The following is an 18,653-nucleotide window of genomic DNA, read 5'->3' on the forward strand; positions in this document are numbered from 1 at the left end:
GGTGGGAAGAAGAGGGAGGGTGAGGAAGAGGCGGCAGCGGATGAACACACGCACACCCCACGCATGGTGTGCACGCACCCTTTTACTGATTCAGCACACCAGATTTAAACTGGCCACCTCGTCTTTCTGCAGCACAGCGTGCACACACAAGACAATACTCGGATTACTAGCTGTGTGACACAGCGCCGGACCGAGCCGAGACGAGACGAGACGAGACGAGCCGAGGGGCGGGAATGGAAATGATGGCGAAATTAAAACGCCACACCGAACGCGTCAAAGCAGGACCTGCAGCGGAACCGCTTTGCAATTAAGAGAGGCAAACAAATCCGCTCGTTTGTGCTTGTTTACCTCCACACGGAGAGCAAGATGTCCTTCACAAATGGGATTGATGCGCAGGACTGATCGTTGCCATGGATACCAGCACGCGAAAATTCACAGTGCGGAGATGGTTTTCCATCTACCTGAAGAACAAGGCCGCCAGGAACAAGAACACAACGGGTTTCTGTCATCTTGAGGTGGGTCATGAGAGATGGCCCTGTCGGGTGCAGGCTTTAAAATGCATGCTATAAAGTGTGGCGTGCACACATGGGAAAAACACGCCAAAACACAAAATGATAGCACCTATTACTTGATGGTTTTTGTACTTAAAACAATGTAATCATAAACCATTATTGTATTATATCATAGTTGATTTGTTTAATTAATTCCCTTGTATTCTGCAACACTGGTTTCAATTTTGGACGGTGGTAAATAAACACAAGTGAGCTCATTTAGGTTCACTGGCTCAATAATAATTCCTCCTTTCTGTACTCTTGTAGGACTTTGTAACCTATCATTTCAGGGTTTGAGGAAATTCCCGAATTCTCAAATTTCATTTGCTAAACAACTAGAAAACAATACATGACAATGTCAACAAATGATACTTAGCAGTTGTTTGTGCTCTATACTGTAATAGACTGAGAATTTTTTTTGAAAACTTCACAAAAGCATCATCATACTGCCTATTATAATGACATGTTGTTATATTGACCGAATTAATTTTGCACATCTGTATATTTAAATGTGTAAAATGAGTGTTTCAAGGGAGTAAAGTCATAAGAAAACACATGGTTGGACTTTTAAGCATTCTGATCAGGAAAGCAGCATGCCAGTGCTGCAGTATTTTGGATGTGTGTCATTTGGTTTGGTGTGGAATGAGGCGTGAGGTCATTGCAGTGTTACAGATGTCGTAGGTTGTCTCGGTTCCAGGACACCTCAAAAGAATGGCTGACTCCTGTGCCTGAGAGAGAGAGGCAGGCCTCTCTGAAATGCAATAAGACAAGAGGAGCAAACAAGCGGGCAGGCGGCTTGATAGATAAATGGATGCAGACAGATTGATTCAGTGGATGCCATAGCACGGGAGGTCTATTTATAGCTCAAAAGAGACCAGTGCAGGGTAGAGTGGCAGCATGCTGTTTGTGGCTCACTGTGTTTTGAGGTACATAAATAGAAGAAAAACACTTTTCTTGTAATGGGATACAAATGAGGATTTGTGTCTGACTGTGCCTCTGCTGAGATATGCATTTCATTTTGTCTGTTTACCTGTCAAGGTGCCCTCTCAGTGTCTGTGATGTGATACTTGGATGGAACGAGTTCCTGCAAGGCAAGGCCAAAGTTGCAGATTAGCATCCATAAAGCCCATGCTTATTTGGCTGATGTCACTGTTACTGACCAATTAGGGAATAAATGCAGTCATCACCAAGCAGTGCAACAACTGCTGATACTAGGCTGTCATTCAATTGTATTTAATTTGTATAGCGCCAATTTAGGACAAAATTACAGAACAATTATGTCATGGTTCCTTTGCCACCCCAGTGTGTTTGTTGATTGGTGAAAAACTTTATTTACAGGACAAACAACGGTACAAAAATAGCTGTAATTTCCAATGGACAAAAATAACAGTAATGATAATAGAAAAGATGCATTAACCCATTGTTGAAGGTCATTTGTAGGGGTGTCACAAGACACCCAACTCACAAGATGAGACAATGCACGAGATTGGGTCCACAAGAAAGAGCCAAGATGAGATTTTAACAATTTTTAGAAATGTACAATGAAAAAATATGGCTGGACAAACCCTTTATTTAACTGTGTCACAAAACAATGCAGGTGCATTTTGAAATGTTTATTGTCCCACAAATTGATGCTAAACAATATTATTGTTAACACTTTGGACATGCGTGTTTCGCCAGCAAGGTGAGGTGTTGCCAGGCGATGGAGGAGTGTGTTTTAAGCTCTGGCTTCTGGGATCTGTTGGGTTGGGTTGCATTGTGGAGGGGTTTATGCAGCTTTCAGACCTGCATTGTACGCTGGTACGAGGGTGGAGCGCTACTCCAGCTCGCCTGCGTGGCAGCTACTTCACCTTTGTTGACCGCTTCTATTTAATTACCAAATAAATGCATGATGCAAGGAACACTTCCTGACTTTCACTTTTAATCCGCACCCCTACTCGCTATATTGTTTTATGTTATTTGATATTTTATGATATATTTTATGATATTTGTTTTATGATTATGAGATAAATTAATTTATTTTCTTTTAAGAGAACCCAGACTTTTTGAATGATTTTTTCATTTCCACATATCTGATGAGCCAGCGAATACAGCTCTCTTAACATGCCCGGAGGAGTCCAAACAAAGTCTCCTTGTGAAAGCTGTCGGATATATCAGCAATAAATTTGTGCGCTACAAGCAACGATTTTAGAAACAGAAAAAATGAAACGCTCGCAGTGGAATCCAGTAGTAAGATGTCCACATTACCTCCAACGGACAGGGTGATAAGACTGTTACATACAACCTAAATGATACCGTGTCTTTTCCGAGACTCTGTAAAGACACTTGTAATAGACTTGGTGCTAACCTGAAGCCAAGTCGAAATGTTAGTACCTACGGAGATTTATCATCACTCAAAATAAAGCTAACTGATTTTTACTACTGTCAGAGCCAAATGTGACTGTTTATAACAAACAGAGAGATGAAGACCATGAAGTTAGCACAAAGCGACAGACAGACAGAAAAGCTGTGCAAGTGTCAAGGTCACAGATAGTCTGGTGCTTGGAGCCATATCTAACATAAACATAAACATAAACATAAACAGAATAGCTACTTTCAGCTATCCAAGTGACACTGTCTCCGACATCACAAGACTGATAGCTGAGGAACTAGCAAAGAACCAAGGGGTAAAACATCTGATTGTTCATGTGGGTGCAGTTGATGTCAGAAAGCAACAGTCTGAAACCTTAAAAAAAAGACTTTAATGAACTATTTGAGAGTCTTGATCAAGTGGCAATACCAACATTTATCAGTGGACCTCTTGCAAACATCAACAGTAGGATGAACAAGTCTGTGAGTGTAGAGGACTGCACTTAACTGAGAATTTCAATCTCTTCTGGCAAAGACAGGATCTGTTTAAAGCAAAAGGCCCACACTTGAAGAGGTGGAGTGAGATGACGCTTCCTCCACGCTTTGAGGCATTACAATGGGCCTGGACTAGATCATGTGCTGCCACTGAGAGATGAGAAGAAGAGCGAGAGAAGAACTCCTGCCTCGCCACCCAAGGACCCAGCAAAGTATTCAGCCACAGCAACCAAAGCAACCACAGCCGCTCCTCCAGAATCCAGACCTCCAGTTTCAGATGCAGCAGCTCCTCCCTCACCTTCACCAGCTCGGGTGTCCACCATCGGCGCCCGTAGCTGTTATTCCCAGCAGCGTCAATGCTGTTGTGTAGGACACTAAGGGCCTCTGCGTTGCTAAACCTCATATCAACCGGAGGCCCAGGGTGGGAGTGTTCTCACCTAAAACAATGACTACTGTCAAACCACACCAATTAGTTAAGAAACAGACAGACTGTCTGATCAAAGCAATCTAATCCACATCCCTTGCAACACAGTGCCCAGTTCAACTCTAGCTAATCTTAAACATGCTGTACTCAATGTCAGATCTTTAAGTAATAAATCATTAATTAAGAATTTTATTTCCTTTTACAATCTTTTCAACCAAACCTTGTATAGAACAAGGGAGGGTCATTTTTCTGAAATCATCACCAACTGTTGTAACAACTCTCGTATACTGTTTGCTACAGTGAACACATTACAATTCCTCCAGTTTCACTGCCCTTACAACCCATTCCTACATCTAAGTGCAATGAGTCTGCAACATTCTTTCATGACAAAGTCCAATGTATAAAAAATACAATCATTTCCACAACACAAATAACCCACTAGATTTCTAAAGTCTGTCCTGAGCAGTTTGCTACCACAACTCATGCATCTACTTAACGTCTCACTTCAGACGGGAACATTTCCAAAGGCCCTAAAAACTGCTCACTAGGTCATTAAGCCTCTTCTGAAGAAGAGCAGTCTTGATACCACAGTACTGAACAACTATCGGCCTGTATCAGACCTGCCATTCTTGGGAAAAGTCTGAGCTTACTGACTTTCTCCTCTCTAAGAATGTGTTTGACACTTTCCAATCAGGCTTAAGGTCCCACCACAGCACTGAGACAACTCTGATCAAGGTGACAAATGATATCCGTCTGAACACAGAGGCACACAAAGTCTCACTTTTAGTTCTGCTGGACCTGCGCGCTGCCTTTGACACAGTTGAGCATGTGATCTTATGACAGAGTTTAGAAAACTGGGTGGGAATCCTGCACTGCTCTAAACTGGTTCAAGTCCTATCAGGAAGTACTTTGTTGGAATTGGTAACTGTGTTTCACACCAAATGGCTATGACCTGTGGGGTTTCCCCAAAGGTCAATCCTGGGACCCCTATTGTTCAATCTGTACATGCTTCCTTTAGGCCAGTTAATACGCAGCTGCAATGTGTCCTACCACAACCATGCAAACGACATTCAGATCTACGTGTCACTGACGGCCGGTGAACATGGTCCTGCAGATTTACTTTGTCACTGCATCAAACAGTGTGTGTGTGTGTGTGGGTGTGTGTGTGTGGATGCAAAACAACTTTCTCCAGCTAAACTCAGACAAAACTGAAATCATTGTCTTTGGCCCACAGAAACAAAGAGAAAGTGTTATCAAGTCACCACAAGAGACTCTTTCTTTAAAACCGAATCATCAGGTTACAAATCTAGGGGTAATAATGGACTCAGATCTGAACTTCAACAACCACATTAAATCAATAACATAGTCAGCTGTTTACCACCAAAAAAAAACATTGCCAAAATCAACGGAATAGTGGCCGAGCCAGATTTAGAGAGACTAATCCATGACTTTGTCTCCAGCACGCTGGACTACTGTAACATCCTTCTCACCGAGCTCTCTAAATGAGCAGTAAAACGGCTGCAGTACATCGAGAATGCTGATGCTCAAGTCCTGACAAGAACCAGGAAATATGGCCATATTAGTCCAGGACTCAGGTCTCTGCACTGGCTTCATGTCGCTCAGAGAATATACTTAACAAACAGCTCTGCTTATGTACAAGTCTTTTCATGGTCCTGCGCCAAAGTACATCTCTGACATGTTAGAGCCACATAAACCATCTCAAGCTCTGAGAAGGTCAGGGAGTGGACTCCTATGGGTGCCCAGAGTCAGGACTAAACACAGTGAGGCTGCATTTCAGTTTTATGCTGCCAAAATCTGCAACAATCCTCAACACTGGCAATGTTCAAATCCAAGCTGAAAACACTTCTATTCAACTGTGCATATGAAACTGAAAGTATTTTATCTACACTCTTCATTTTTTAATCATTTTTTTGTTTCATGGAATGATTAATGGAACTTTATGTAATGATTTTAGAATTATTTTATGTTGTTATGGAATTATTTTATGAAGTGATTTTACCCTTCTTTTCTATAAAGCACTTTAAATTACCTTGTGTATGTATTGTGCTCTATAAATAAACTTGCCTTGCCTAAACATTTTTGAGAGTCAACATCATAGATGGGCGACGTAATGTAACTGCGACTCGCGGTTACGATTGCCATTTTGTTAAGCTAGTTAATTGGATGCTAAAAAGAAAGGATGCGTTGTGATAAAAAAAAAAAATAATAATTTAAGACACTGTTGGACTCATGCAGTGTATTAACAACATGATGTGTATTGGACGCTAACTAGAGAATGTACTTAAACCGAGGCAAAATGGTGGTGTAAATCTTCGATGAAAGACATGCTAACCAAGGCGGACGCTAACCGAAGTTCCACTGTATTTCAATCAATCAGGGGTTGGGCAAGACCCCCTGAGTTTCCCCATATCTTAATTCTCCATTAAAACAAAACATTTTTTGACAAATCTAGACTTACAACTTTGTGGAAAATTGTCTTTTCTGTGCCCAGTATACAAAGTAAGGTATATAATGTCATGGTTGGAAGTGTTTGGTGTGAAAGAACTTGAGAAACCTGACCTCAACCTCATTAAATGTCTTTGGGATGAAACAAGAAATGAACTTGAACTCTGTGGCACTCAAAACTCCATGTTTTCTTCCATTGTGATTTATGTACCAGTACTTTTGTCCACAAAGTGTTGTTCAACAATGTTTGTTTTTCCTCAGGATGAAAGCATACTAAAGGAGATTGACATCAGCCACCATGTTAAGGAGGGTTTTGAGAAAGCAGACCCCTCTCAGTTCCAGTTGCTTAAAGTGCTTGGACAGGGATCCTATGGGAAGGTACATGCTTACACTGCATGCACGTTGTTTAAAAAGCCATGTGATAAGCAAGAATAAGAAGACTACTTGTAGCAGAAACAACACATGGTTTAATCCATGACAGCAGGCCAGATGCTAACACCCACCTGCAGGCATTTCCACTCGCATGACTGACCGTGCAGTAGGTTGCATTTTCATAGAGGCTAGTGCTACAGGAAGAGTAGCATTGCTGTTAGAACCATTGTGATGACACTGTAATATTAAATAGACTGTGTGCCAATTTCTTTGAGATACAATTCTGTTTGAATTAGTAAAATCCAACTGAGTGGCACATAAACTAGAAATGCTAGCAGAATGCTCCATTTATTAAGGGCACTTGCAGTCATGTGCAATTGTAACATTCTTAACTGTAGTATAGTATAGTATAGTATTACTGTGTGCCTGGGAGTTGAGATTCTTTACACACAGACTAAACACAGCTGACTTTGCAGTGTATATTCTGTTCTTGTAACCTTATTGTTGCTTTAACCATATTGTATTGTACCAAGCAGCCAGAACAGAGGGACTGGAGACCTCCCCCACTTTTTTTGATCATTGATCATACTAATTATGCGTTTGCGGTTCTGGGATCATCATCATTACAATTCTCCTCTTTGTGATAGTTTTTTTTTTTTTTTATAATGTTACTGTGGTGGCATCTTAAGGCTCTTTTTGTTGTGTCACAACATGGTGACATAATGGCAGTTCAACTTTGAGGTTTTGTGTGACTTTAGAGACACCCCCTAAAAAATTGTACTTCTCCAAATGTTTGGACCTCAGGATGTTTGAATTTTTAAGTTCAACTGTATTTCTATTTCAATTTCAAAAATGTTATCTTGCTTTAGAAGATATGTCTTATAATTTCTCACTCGGGTTAATATAAGAATACTACACTGTGTAAAAAGTCAGTATTGACAAGTATCTTATAAAAGTGACATGATGACGACACTGATGGACCATAAATCATTTTAGGTGTTTCTGGTGAGAAAGATCAGAGGAGTGGACAGAGGTCAACTGTACGCAATGAAAGTACTGAAGAAAGCAACACTCAAAGGTAATTTGGCTACTTTTGTTATGAACTAAGGACAAGCAAACTCAAGATTGAAATTACTGGAAATACACTAAGTTGCTAAATTATGTTTTTGGGCCCTGGCACATTACTTTTACAATGACTTCTCCAATAAACTTGATTTAGAGTAAATCCCCACTTGTCGCAAAGGTTACGGTCCGGGACAACCACAACTGCGAGTAATTGATGCGACCATAAAAATATCATCATTACTAGATTAGACTCACTCCAAATGGCTCTAAATATGGCTCACAAACTTATAAACGCATTTAAAATACCATAAATTCCGGAGTATAAGCCGCTACTTTTTTCACATGCTTTGGACCCTGCGGCTAAAACAAAGATGCTGCTAATTTATGGCTAAAAGAACTATAGTTCCCATGATGCTTACAGGAAAACTGCATTTTTGGGGGGGATTTTGCTCATCATCCACACATGACATATGAACACAAGTGTTTCTCTTTTCTGTGCGTTCTGAAGCTATTAAAACAAATTTAAAAAGGTAGCTCATCAATGCATGTAATGGAACACACATATTCCGCCAAGAAAGCCCAGTATTCAAACACCTCCAAAAATGTTAACATTATCACTTTATATCCATGCCGTACTTAGGTCGTTTTAAGCATTCCTGGAACTTGCTTCCCGGGTGCATTAATTTCACATAGCAACATAGAAATGAGCGCTACACCTAGCGTTAACTTTTCCAAAGTCAAAAACAAAAACTCAGCAGCAGTAGCCACAGCTCCAATGTGTAATGTTACCTTTCGGTAGTGGCCTGATGCGTTGTTGCTTGCTGACTAGTAGCTAGCCGGTGTGGTGTGACGAGGTGTCAGTAGTTATTTGGTGTAACAATGTTAATACCCACTGTAGCTTGGGTAATATGCGGGTAACAGTATGTAGATGGAGTGTTTTTTTTTTCCAGAACATTTTATAGGCAGAATAGTTGCATACCATTACATGCATTCTTAGTTGTCTCTTTTTAGCTGTTTTCATATCTTTACAATGCACAGAAAAGAGAAACACATGTATTCAAGTCTCACATAAGGATTAAAAATGATGGGCAAAATAAAAAAAGAGGTTTTCCTTTAAAGTGCAGAGTGGAAGTTTGATCAAGTGTAGAATTAGTACAGTTTCTGCATGGACTGCTTGGACCGCGGCAGATGTTAAACTCAATAAAAAAAAGCATCTCACGTCTCACTCATCGGAGCTAACGAGTGACGCTGGGAACACCAAATTAGGTAGGATTGCAAGGTGTATAGTGTATCTTTTGTATACTGTAAGTAATGTTACAACGTGGACACCTGCCGCTTGTAGACAAGTGCGGATTATATACTGTATGTAGAGCATTTTTTTCTCTTTAAATTTGGAGGGTGTGGCTTATATTCAGGTGTGCAGTCTGTAATTTACAGTACAAAAGTCAAGCATAAAGAACAGTGGTTAGCTGTATTATTGCATATTTATAAATTATTACAGACTTATGGTGAATGACATGCGTTTTCTGCCTATTTTTGGTGGGGAAAAAAAAAATAAATAAAAAATCTGACCAGAAGTCTTGCGTGAATCGCAAATGTGCGGGGATCTACGATAAGATTCAAGATTCAAGAGTTTTATTGTCATACTATAATAGCATTAGTGGCTAATATAGCCATTGATTTGAAAGGGTAATAAACCAAAACTTTAAAATTGAAATGTAAATGCCCTATTTACTTAAAAAAAAAGATAAGAATGCATTGCAAATAGTTGTGTTCATTGAATTATCTAGTATCCATGGTTATCTGAACTCAGCGTGCCCTACATTTTGAGGGGATTTGTGTAAAAGAGGTTAGTTTGTACTTTTTATTCAGATAAACTGGTATTGAATGGGATTATTGTCAATGAGGAAGCAGTGTTATTGTGAATGAATGAGCCAGCGCTGTCATGTGTCGACTTGTGTCTTTGCACTATCCTTAATCCTCTTAACCTGCACCCCTGAGAATGCAAGTGGGCTTGTCTAGTCAAGGAGACTGATGCTATGATAGTGTTGTGATTGTATTTTTCTATTTATTCACTGCACAGCATGGGATAGGTTTAATCCTAATTATGGTTTTCAATCAAGTAAATGCTATTTCGTCCTGCAACAGACAAGCATTACAGGCTTTCCACTTAGATATTAACTAAAAGGTGATTAAACAAATTTATCCCTCCATATCATTTTATCAGTCAGGGATCGTGTGCGATCCAAGATGGAAAGAGACATTTTGGCAGAGGTCAACCACCCATTCATAGTCAAACTACACTATGGTAAGTCTGGGCTTTTGATGTTAAGAATGTTTTGTCGGAATGTATTTTGGACATGAGAGAAGTCTACTAAAAGTGTGTACTTTCCTCGCATCATTGTACCACACCAAGGTGGAACGTGTTCACTTTTCACCTTTTCAACTCTAAATACATGCTGAAAATAACAGTGATTATACTAAAGCCCCGACACAGCTGTTAAGCCCCAATGTGTCATATCTGGTGTGTGTGTGTGTAGCCTTCCAGACAGAAGGGAAGCTCTATCTAATCCTAGACTTTCTCCGAGGGGGAGACCTTTTCACTCGTCTGTCAAAAGAGGTAAGTTTGGTATATGTCAGCTTTAAAGCATGACAAGGCTTTACAGTACATTTCAAGCTCTGTGTTGTACGCAGATTTAACATTGTCTAACAATCACAAGACTATGGTATAGTTTCTCTCAGTAAGCACTGTTGCATTTGAAATATCCATATTTCTTTCCTCTAGGTAATGTTCACAGAAGAAGATGTGAAATTTTACCTTGCAGAGTTGGCACTGGCCTTGGACCATTTACACAGTTTGGGAATCATCTACAGGGACCTCAAACCTGAAAAGTATAAACTCACTTGGTTCTTCTTTATTGACCTCAGCCAAGGAGGTTATGTTTTTACCAGCTTTGTCATGTCAGCAGCAATGCTAAATCCCTGACTGAGAATTTAGTTGCGGGGTGTAGCATAGACCAGAGAATAAATCTGTTAAAAATGGAGGCGGTAATGCCATTTCAAACTGTCAGTCCACCAGCAGGGATATGCAAAAAAAATAGCCTGACAATTTCAGTGAAAGGCAATGAAAGAAGGATGGGCATTTTGACTTTCCCTTAATCGATTAAATTATAATTTGAGCATTATTTGGAAGAACCACAGATCAGCAGACTTAGTGAGAGCCGCCGCCATCGACTACAAATGGAGCGTTGTTTTTGGATGATTATTAAAGCGGGCTTTATAGGCGAAACAGGTGAATCCCCATTACATAGCGATAAACTGCCAGCACAATGCAGCTATCACACAGAAAAGGGAAAAACGTGTGTTGTTGTCGCACATAAAGATTGTGGATGATGGGAACACTTCTAAAGAAGTGCAGTTTTCCTTTAAACTCTGTGTTTTTGTAACTGTTCAATTCAGACATGATGCCTTTATTTGATGACAAATGACCACAAAATTGCACAAAGACTGAGTGGAGTTCTGCTTTGTAAATAAAGTACAATTTAAATGTTCCCAGTCATACAAGTATAAACAAAACACAAAGAGCACACCAAAGTAGCTCTAAAAGTGATGAAAGTTGGAAGAACCCTGCTCTAGAAAGAAATGCATATTGAAATACAAGATGCAGAAGAACAATGTTTTTTTTGTGACTTTTTCATACAAAAAGTGAGTTGTGAATACCAATATTTTGTAAATGTTCTGGCAAAACAAACTTATTCTGCTTGGGTTTAAATAAGTTATAGCTCAGAGCCATTTTAATTTTGTGAAAGTATCTCAGTAGAAAAAAGGTTGGCGCACTGTTGCCAACTTTTCAGGAAGAAAAGTAAGTATTGGCTGTCCTAGAAGTCGCTACATTATGTCATCGTCTAATTTGCATATGATGATGTAAAATGCTGTAGGAAAAAAAGCATACTCTTGGAGGAGAGACAAAAAAAGTGAGTAAAAACACCTTAATTACGTTTAGTTCTACAAATAAACTTGATTCTTGGTTTGTTAATTAAAAATTTTCCATTTCATCAAAATAAAATATATTTTATATTTAATAATATATTTTATCTCAGCCAGTGCCCCTAAATGTTCTTCCATCACACGTTGGAAATTTTGAGTTTTAAAAATTAGCACAATTGAACAGCGAATAACAGATTATGCTGTCTTTATTCTACGGCTCACATTAACATAACAGATGTGGTTTGTGAGTAGCACACTCATCTGGTGAATATATGTAATAGCAATTAATCTGCACTTTCGATGCGTAGAGCTCCACATCATGGCTTTTGACTGCCTTTGGGCAGGGCGGACCTGTCAACAGCACCCGCCGCTGCTCAGTGAGAACACAAAATGCACAATATGTGCTTTCACCAATCCCATCAAATGTCAGGTTGGATTCATTACACTTACTGTATTGCTTTCCTTGGCAGAGGTCTTTATCATTCGCGCTATTACTTATTTATGTAATTAATTAAATGTATCAAATGTGATGCTTCTCAACAGTATTCTTCTGGATGAAGAAGGACATATAAAGATAACTGGTACGTATGCCCCTCCCTACTCAAAAGTATGTTCCTCATCCACCTCCTAGACTTGGCCCCTTTCTCTCCGTCTCTCCACAGACTTTGGCTTGAGTAAGGAAGCCATTGACCATGATAAGAGAGCATATTCTTTCTGTGGAACGATAGAGTATATGGCTCCAGAGGTGGTCAACAGGAGGGGTCATACACAAAGTGCAGACTGGTGGTCTTTTGGGGTGCTGATGGTAAGATTTGTTTACAAATTTAGACATAATGTTGAGTCTCTTAAAGGGATAGTTCGGATTTTTTGACATGAAGTCGGATGACATCCCCATCAGCACTACAGTACATCAACAGCGACTTACCCCTACCCCACTAACCCTTGGTCCCCTAAGTCCAGTTCTGGTCAAATTTCCGTGATGAAGAACGTAGTTCCAGGTAGATGCTGGGGTTACACAAGTAAAGAGTTTGGCTTCTCAAAACAATATGCCGTGGAGCGCAGCAGCCATCTTGCGACAAGGGATACAGCGGGAGACAAATACAACGCAGAGCGATTTGAGAGGTGTCATTTTTTCGAGGAGGCATTTTTGTGACGCAAATGTATTACTCTTTTGAACGCATACTGTTTTGAGAAGCCAAATTCCTTACTTGTGTAACCCCAGCAACTACCCGGAACTATGTTAATCCAAACTATCCCTTTCATGTACCCTCTTTTTATAAGAAAAGATGCCTAACTGCCATATCTGCCAGATTATGTCCTGTCACCTTCATACATCATCTTGTGTGTTAGCCAGTAGCTTGCTTGACTACTTTTGGAAAGGAGGTTAACATTTACTGACAGATGGCGACCACATCAGGGCATTAGGAAAAAGTGTCATCACCATGTGCCTCTGGCTCATGACAAGAATATCGGTTGTCTTTCGGCTTTTCTCACGCGCATGATTTGGCTTAGTTTTCATGCCGGATGGGCTTTCTGACAGAACGCTGCCATTTATCCGGGCTTAGGACCAGCACTGGAAAGCTGCTATGGTTGAGTGTTGGAGCACAGGCTGGGAAACAACCCTGTGCCGTCTACTCGAACGATGCTAGGAATCTACACAAAGTAAACCAAGACCCTAGTCACGCATTTGAAACCACTTCCTTTAAACTTATCCAAATGTGTAATACTAAAGGCAGTAGGCAAATTAATGACTACTTCTTGAATGAACAACATTAAGGTCCCGAATGTAGATTAAATCTGAATTAGTCAATCATTAGTTACAGTAATCATTTCAAATTATATAAATTAGCACTGACCAAGTGAAAGATGCTCTAACAATTGCTCTTGTGTCTGTTTTGCAGTTTGAGATGTTGACAGGTTCATTACCGTTTCAAGGAAAAGATCGTAAAGAAACAATGGCCCTTATTCTAAAGTAAGATCATTTCAACACTGTTGAAATTTGTGGATGTTTTTCTGGAAATATAATTATACAGTACATAAAAAATTGTTAGGTTCATGTAAATTTGTAGACTAATGCTTTGTGCTAATGTTCTTGTGTTAGGTAATTTGGTGTTTTGTCTTTTGAATGTTGGAATATTCGTGACTTTTGATGAACAGCAAGCAATGGCAGTAATCATGTCACTTATAATTGCTAGTTTCTTTTCATGACTTTGCAGGGCCAAATTGGGAATGCCGCAATTCCTTAGTCCAGAGGTGCAGAGTCTATTAAGAGCACTCTTCAAGAGGAACCCCGCTAACCGTCTCGGTATTGTACACATTGAAATCATTGAAGTAGTAAGTCTTTAGAGTACATTCAGAACGACTGTACTGTTCCCACATGCACCTTTTTTGGATAAACAAGGTGACTTCAAGTCAAATATACTGTAAATGCTGCAGATGATTCAGCAGTTCATAAGTCAGCTAAGCCTGAAGCCCGTGTCAATGTGGGAGGTGCTATTTTGCACTATTACGGTATTTTCACATGATATAATAGCGTTTAAAAATACAATTTAAATAGATTACCTATTATCTGAAGAGGATGATGTTCCAAAATACAGTATGGAATGGAACCCTCTTGTTGTTGGTTTAGTATATATATTTAATACAGTGCCATGGGTATTTGCCTGAGCAATACTAAGTTCACTATAAATGGGTGGTTCACAGGTGCAGGACCAGATGGAGTGGAAGAAATAAAAAGTCACTGTTTCTTTGCATCGATCAGCTGGAATGTGAGTATGTTGCTGAGTATATTTGCTGAGTTTTTCTTTTGCATTTGTTTTTGATCCTGTAACTTTCATGTTATCGTAGTATTTTCCTGTTGCATGTGTTTTATGGTGTTGTGTGTTTTTGGTTTTGGATCATTTCTGTGTCTGGAGCGTTTCGACGATGCTGCGCATTTGCCCCAGTTGACCATCGTACATTTATGCAGCGGTTTGACAAAGTGTTTGCCCCCTTCCCGATTTCTTTATTTTCTTTTTTGCACGTTTGTCACACGTAAATGTTTCAGATCATCAAACAACTTTAAATATTAGTCAATGACAACACAATTAAGCACAAAATGTAGTTTGTAAATGAAACTTTTTATTATTAAGGAAGGAAAAATCCAATCCAAACCTACAAGGCCCTGTGGGAAAAAGTTATTGACTATATGGTGTGTGTCCCATTACCTCTGGTGTAAAAGTATCACCAGATTTCAGAAAAATAACATCATACCAACTGTAAAATGTGGTGGTAGTGTGATGGTCTGGGGCTGTTTTGCTGCTTCAGGACCTGGAAGACGTGCTGTGATAAATGGAACCATGAATTCTGCTGTCTACCAAAAAATCCTGAAGGAGTCTGTCTGGCTATCTGTTCGTGACCTCAAGCTGAAACCAACTTGGGTTCTGCAGCAGGACAATGATCCACGACACACGAGCAAGTCCACCTCTGAATGGCTGAAGAAAAACAAAATGAAGACTTTGGGGTGGCCTACTCAAAGTCCTGACCTGAATCCTATTGAGATTCTGTGGCATGACCTTAAAAAGGTGATTCATACTCGAAAAACCTTCCAACGTGGCTGATTTACAACAATTCTGCAAAGATGAGTGGGCCAAAATTCCTCCACAGCGCTGTAAGAGACTCACTGGAAGTTATCGCAAACACTTGATTGCAGTTGTTGCTGCGAAGGGTGGCCCAACCAGTTATTAGGATTAGGGGGCCATCACTTTTTCACACATGGTTGTTTTTTTTTTTTTTTCCTCCCTTAATAATAACAACAACTTTCATTTAAAAACTGCATTTGGTCTTCAGTTGTGTTGTCATTGACTAATATTTAAGTTTGTTTGATGATCTGCAACATATAAGTGTGACAAAAATATGAAAGGGGCAAACACTTCACACCACTGTAACTATATGTGGACACTTTGACCGGTATTACAGTATATTATTGACAAGGACTAAATTTAAGGAAAAAAATGTACATATATATATATATATATATATATATATATATATATATATATATATATATATATATATATATATATACATACATATATATATATATATACATATATATATATACATATATATATACATATACATATATACATATACATATATACATATATATATATATATACATATATATATATACATATATGCGTAACAATTCTAGGCTCAGGTGGGCACAATATTACAAAATCCTTTTCTGCCTGTGTTGTCAAATTATATTTGACCATACTAATCCTCTTATCATTAATAACCTTTTTGGCAGAAGGTTTGCTCATGCATTAAAGGCACTAATATATTTAGTATGAATAGATTCATCAAAAAAGTTTTAAATTGAACTCTTATCGTTGATTGTTTTGATAAATTACATTTCACCAAACTATTATGCTGACTTGGTATGACAAGCTATTATTGAGAGTGGTGCTAATGCATTCAATTGTTCTGATGTACTTGGTTATTGCATATGAAAGTGAAGAGAGGATAATTGCTGGCATTGTAAGGCACGTCTCGATGGAGGGCCGAAACGCTGCAAGTTTTCTCTCCAACCAGTTTCTCCAGCAGATGATTTAATTGATTACTCCCTCTCTCAAATTGAAGGAGGTGTTGATCATTAAAATCACCTGCTTTAGTGACGGGCTGGAAAGAAAACCTGCAGTGTCTCAGCCCTCCATGGCACGAGTTTGACACCCCTGTTAGGCTTTTTTTTTTTTTACTTTTTTAAAACGCGTTACAGTAGCGACACTTAAAGGCCAAATTAAGTATTACAGTTAAATTAATCTAATCTGATGATGAAAATGGATGGTTAAGATTCTGGTTAAAATTTGTTTATGTTCAGTGACAACAATCCTAAGGAGAATTTTTGTTTCTTTAGAAGCTGTATAGGAAGGAAATTAGGCCGCCGTTCAAACCAACAGTTGGAAGACCTGAGGATACTTTTCACTTTGACCCGGAATTCACCTCTAGAACACCCACTGGTAACCAAAACACACACAATATACATAAATATTTCAGTATGGCCTTGCTGATAAGAATGCAGGCCAAGTCACAAAGTGAATGTTCCGAGCTTATAACTGTTTATATTAATTTTGCTTGCATGTGGTTGTATATGTCTTTACCAATTCAGACTCTCCTGGCATACCACCCAGTGCAAACACACACCAGCTGTTCCGTGGTTTCAGTTTTGTTGCCACAAATCAAAATCAGGAGCACAGTGTGACCAGTGTTCTACCTTCTCACCAGGAGGGGAACACCATAATCCCAGTGGCACAGGTACACAATGTATTTAAGCAATTACTCCACGGCCTAAATCCTAACTCTTATCGTCACTGCAAACTGGTCATTGTTGGAGTGATGACGCTGACGTGTGTCTCTGCAGCATCTCCGTGGTGATGTGGCCTTCAGTGACGTTTATGAGCTAAAGGAGGACGTTGGACAGCCAGCCAACTCAGTCTACAGGAGATGTCTTCACAGAGTTACTGCAGTGGAGTATTCAGTGAAGGTAACAGGCTTCTGCACTAGGATGTACAGTCGTCCTTCGCCACTTCACGGTTTGAATTTTGCGGCTTCAATCTATCATGGTTTTTCAAAAACTTAATTAATAAATCATGCTGTTTTGGGGTTGAATACCGCCTACTATTAGTCAAAACATGCACATTCAAGCAAATTTTACGTATTTTTTGCCTAAATTAAGCATTTTCGAGCATAAAAAGTGAACTAAAATACAAATACAGTATAAGGGATTTAAAAGAGAAATTTAAAGACGCTGACAAAGTATTGTAGACTGGTCACGAGGTGTCAGTAATGTTACAATAATGTTTGATGAGGCACACAAGAGCCAGACTTGATCACTGAACAGTAGGCTTTTGGGTAATACGTATTAGGTAATAGGAGTGTAAAGGTGACTATTGGTGTGCTAGTTCATGTCTACAGTGCTCTAGTAATGTTAAAAAACATATTTACAAGGTTGTAAACAGGTTTTCTATGCTCGAACTATGAAAATTTTCAATTTATGAATAAGGAATCCGACTTAACAGAAATTCACTTATCAGTGAATGATTCTGGAACCAATTAACCATGATAAACGAGGGATGACTGTACATGAGGATTGCCCTTTTGCCTTATGTCTTCATTGTTTGTCAGGTTAAGGTGTAAGGTTAAAACAGATTGTTGTATTGTTTTCAGGCATTATATGAAATAAGCAAGCTCGCATTCACATCAGTGTCACATATGCCTCACAATTTGACAGTATTTTATTGTTTTTACATCTTCATTTTAACAGCAGTACTTCTTTTTACACTTCTTGGATTATTGATCATGTGAAAATGTTGCGAACAACATTGCCTGCACAGTTAATTCATATTTGTTATGATGGTTTCAGTTTTGCTATTCTACAATTTTTCAAAATTAGAACAAATCGAAGGTCGACCAGCATCCCAGGATGGATTGTACACACAGTGGGACATGACGATAGCAAAGGATTCCAGACATGTTCCAACCTGTACAAAACCGCTGAGGAGACCCAGTTTGAGTCGGATGGACAAGTAAAAGACTGTGAAACAGGTTTCATACTGAGTTACTGATTGGGCTTTAGTATCAAAAACACTCAACTAGTGTGGATGGAGTCATTTACACTGTACTGTAAACCTACCTATACTTCAGAAACATGTATTTTCTATTCAAAACATTGGCTTTATCGTTTTTAGGTGATATATGTTTTAATTAGTTCAAATGTTGCTTCGATACACTGCCAAGGCACACAAATGATTACGGTTTTCGTCGACCCACTATTATTGTTGTTTTCCATACTGACCATTAGATGACACCTACTTGGCTGTCTTCTTCTTCGGTTGGTCAGTGGTTGGTAGACTCGCTGTGTGACGTCACCGTCGGGGGCGCAATGAACGCTATATTTAGAT

General features: G+C 39.2%; 2 protein-coding genes across 5 annotated transcripts in view; one reads left to right on the forward strand and one right to left on the reverse strand.

The window, feature by feature from the left end:
- Nucleotides 1–18,653, forward strand: part of rps6ka2 (ribosomal protein S6 kinase, polypeptide 2) — a 23,731-nt gene continuing 5,078 nt past the window's right edge. Inside the window, exons 1-14 of one of the 2 annotated variants that reach the window (XM_054769882.1) lie at nucleotides 1–515; nucleotides 6,547–6,663; nucleotides 7,654–7,735; nucleotides 9,950–10,030; nucleotides 10,263–10,342; nucleotides 10,508–10,614; nucleotides 12,253–12,290; nucleotides 12,372–12,514; nucleotides 13,611–13,681; nucleotides 13,926–14,014; nucleotides 14,413–14,477; nucleotides 16,610–16,712; nucleotides 16,862–17,007; nucleotides 17,114–17,236. In XM_054769882.1, coding sequence (XP_054625857.1) covers nucleotides 411–515; nucleotides 6,547–6,663; nucleotides 7,654–7,735; nucleotides 9,950–10,030; nucleotides 10,263–10,342; nucleotides 10,508–10,614; nucleotides 12,253–12,290; nucleotides 12,372–12,514; nucleotides 13,611–13,681; nucleotides 13,926–14,014; nucleotides 14,413–14,477; nucleotides 16,610–16,712; nucleotides 16,862–17,007; nucleotides 17,114–17,236 — 1,350 coding nt within the window. In that variant the 5' untranslated portion in view covers nucleotides 1–410. The remainder of the gene's footprint in view (nucleotides 516–6,546; nucleotides 6,664–7,653; nucleotides 7,736–9,949; nucleotides 10,031–10,262; nucleotides 10,343–10,507; nucleotides 10,615–12,252; nucleotides 12,291–12,371; nucleotides 12,515–13,610; nucleotides 13,682–13,925; nucleotides 14,015–14,412; nucleotides 14,478–16,609; nucleotides 16,713–16,861; nucleotides 17,008–17,113; nucleotides 17,237–18,653) is intronic. The other variant, XM_054769881.1, reaches the window with a different exon arrangement.
- immp1l (inner mitochondrial membrane peptidase subunit 1) overlaps nucleotides 15,996–18,653 on the reverse strand; it is a 98,105-nt gene continuing 95,447 nt past the window's right edge. For all 3 annotated transcript variants that reach the window (XR_008569743.1, XR_008569744.1, XR_008569745.1), the window contains exon 14: nucleotides 15,996–18,641. The gene's annotated coding sequence lies outside the window, so the exon portion shown is untranslated. The remainder of the gene's footprint in view (nucleotides 18,642–18,653) is intronic.

This window comes from Dunckerocampus dactyliophorus, chromosome 3, assembly GCF_027744805.1.
Source record: "Dunckerocampus dactyliophorus isolate RoL2022-P2 chromosome 3, RoL_Ddac_1.1, whole genome shotgun sequence".
In the NCBI taxonomy this organism is placed as follows: domain Eukaryota; kingdom Metazoa; phylum Chordata; class Actinopteri; order Syngnathiformes; family Syngnathidae; genus Dunckerocampus; species Dunckerocampus dactyliophorus.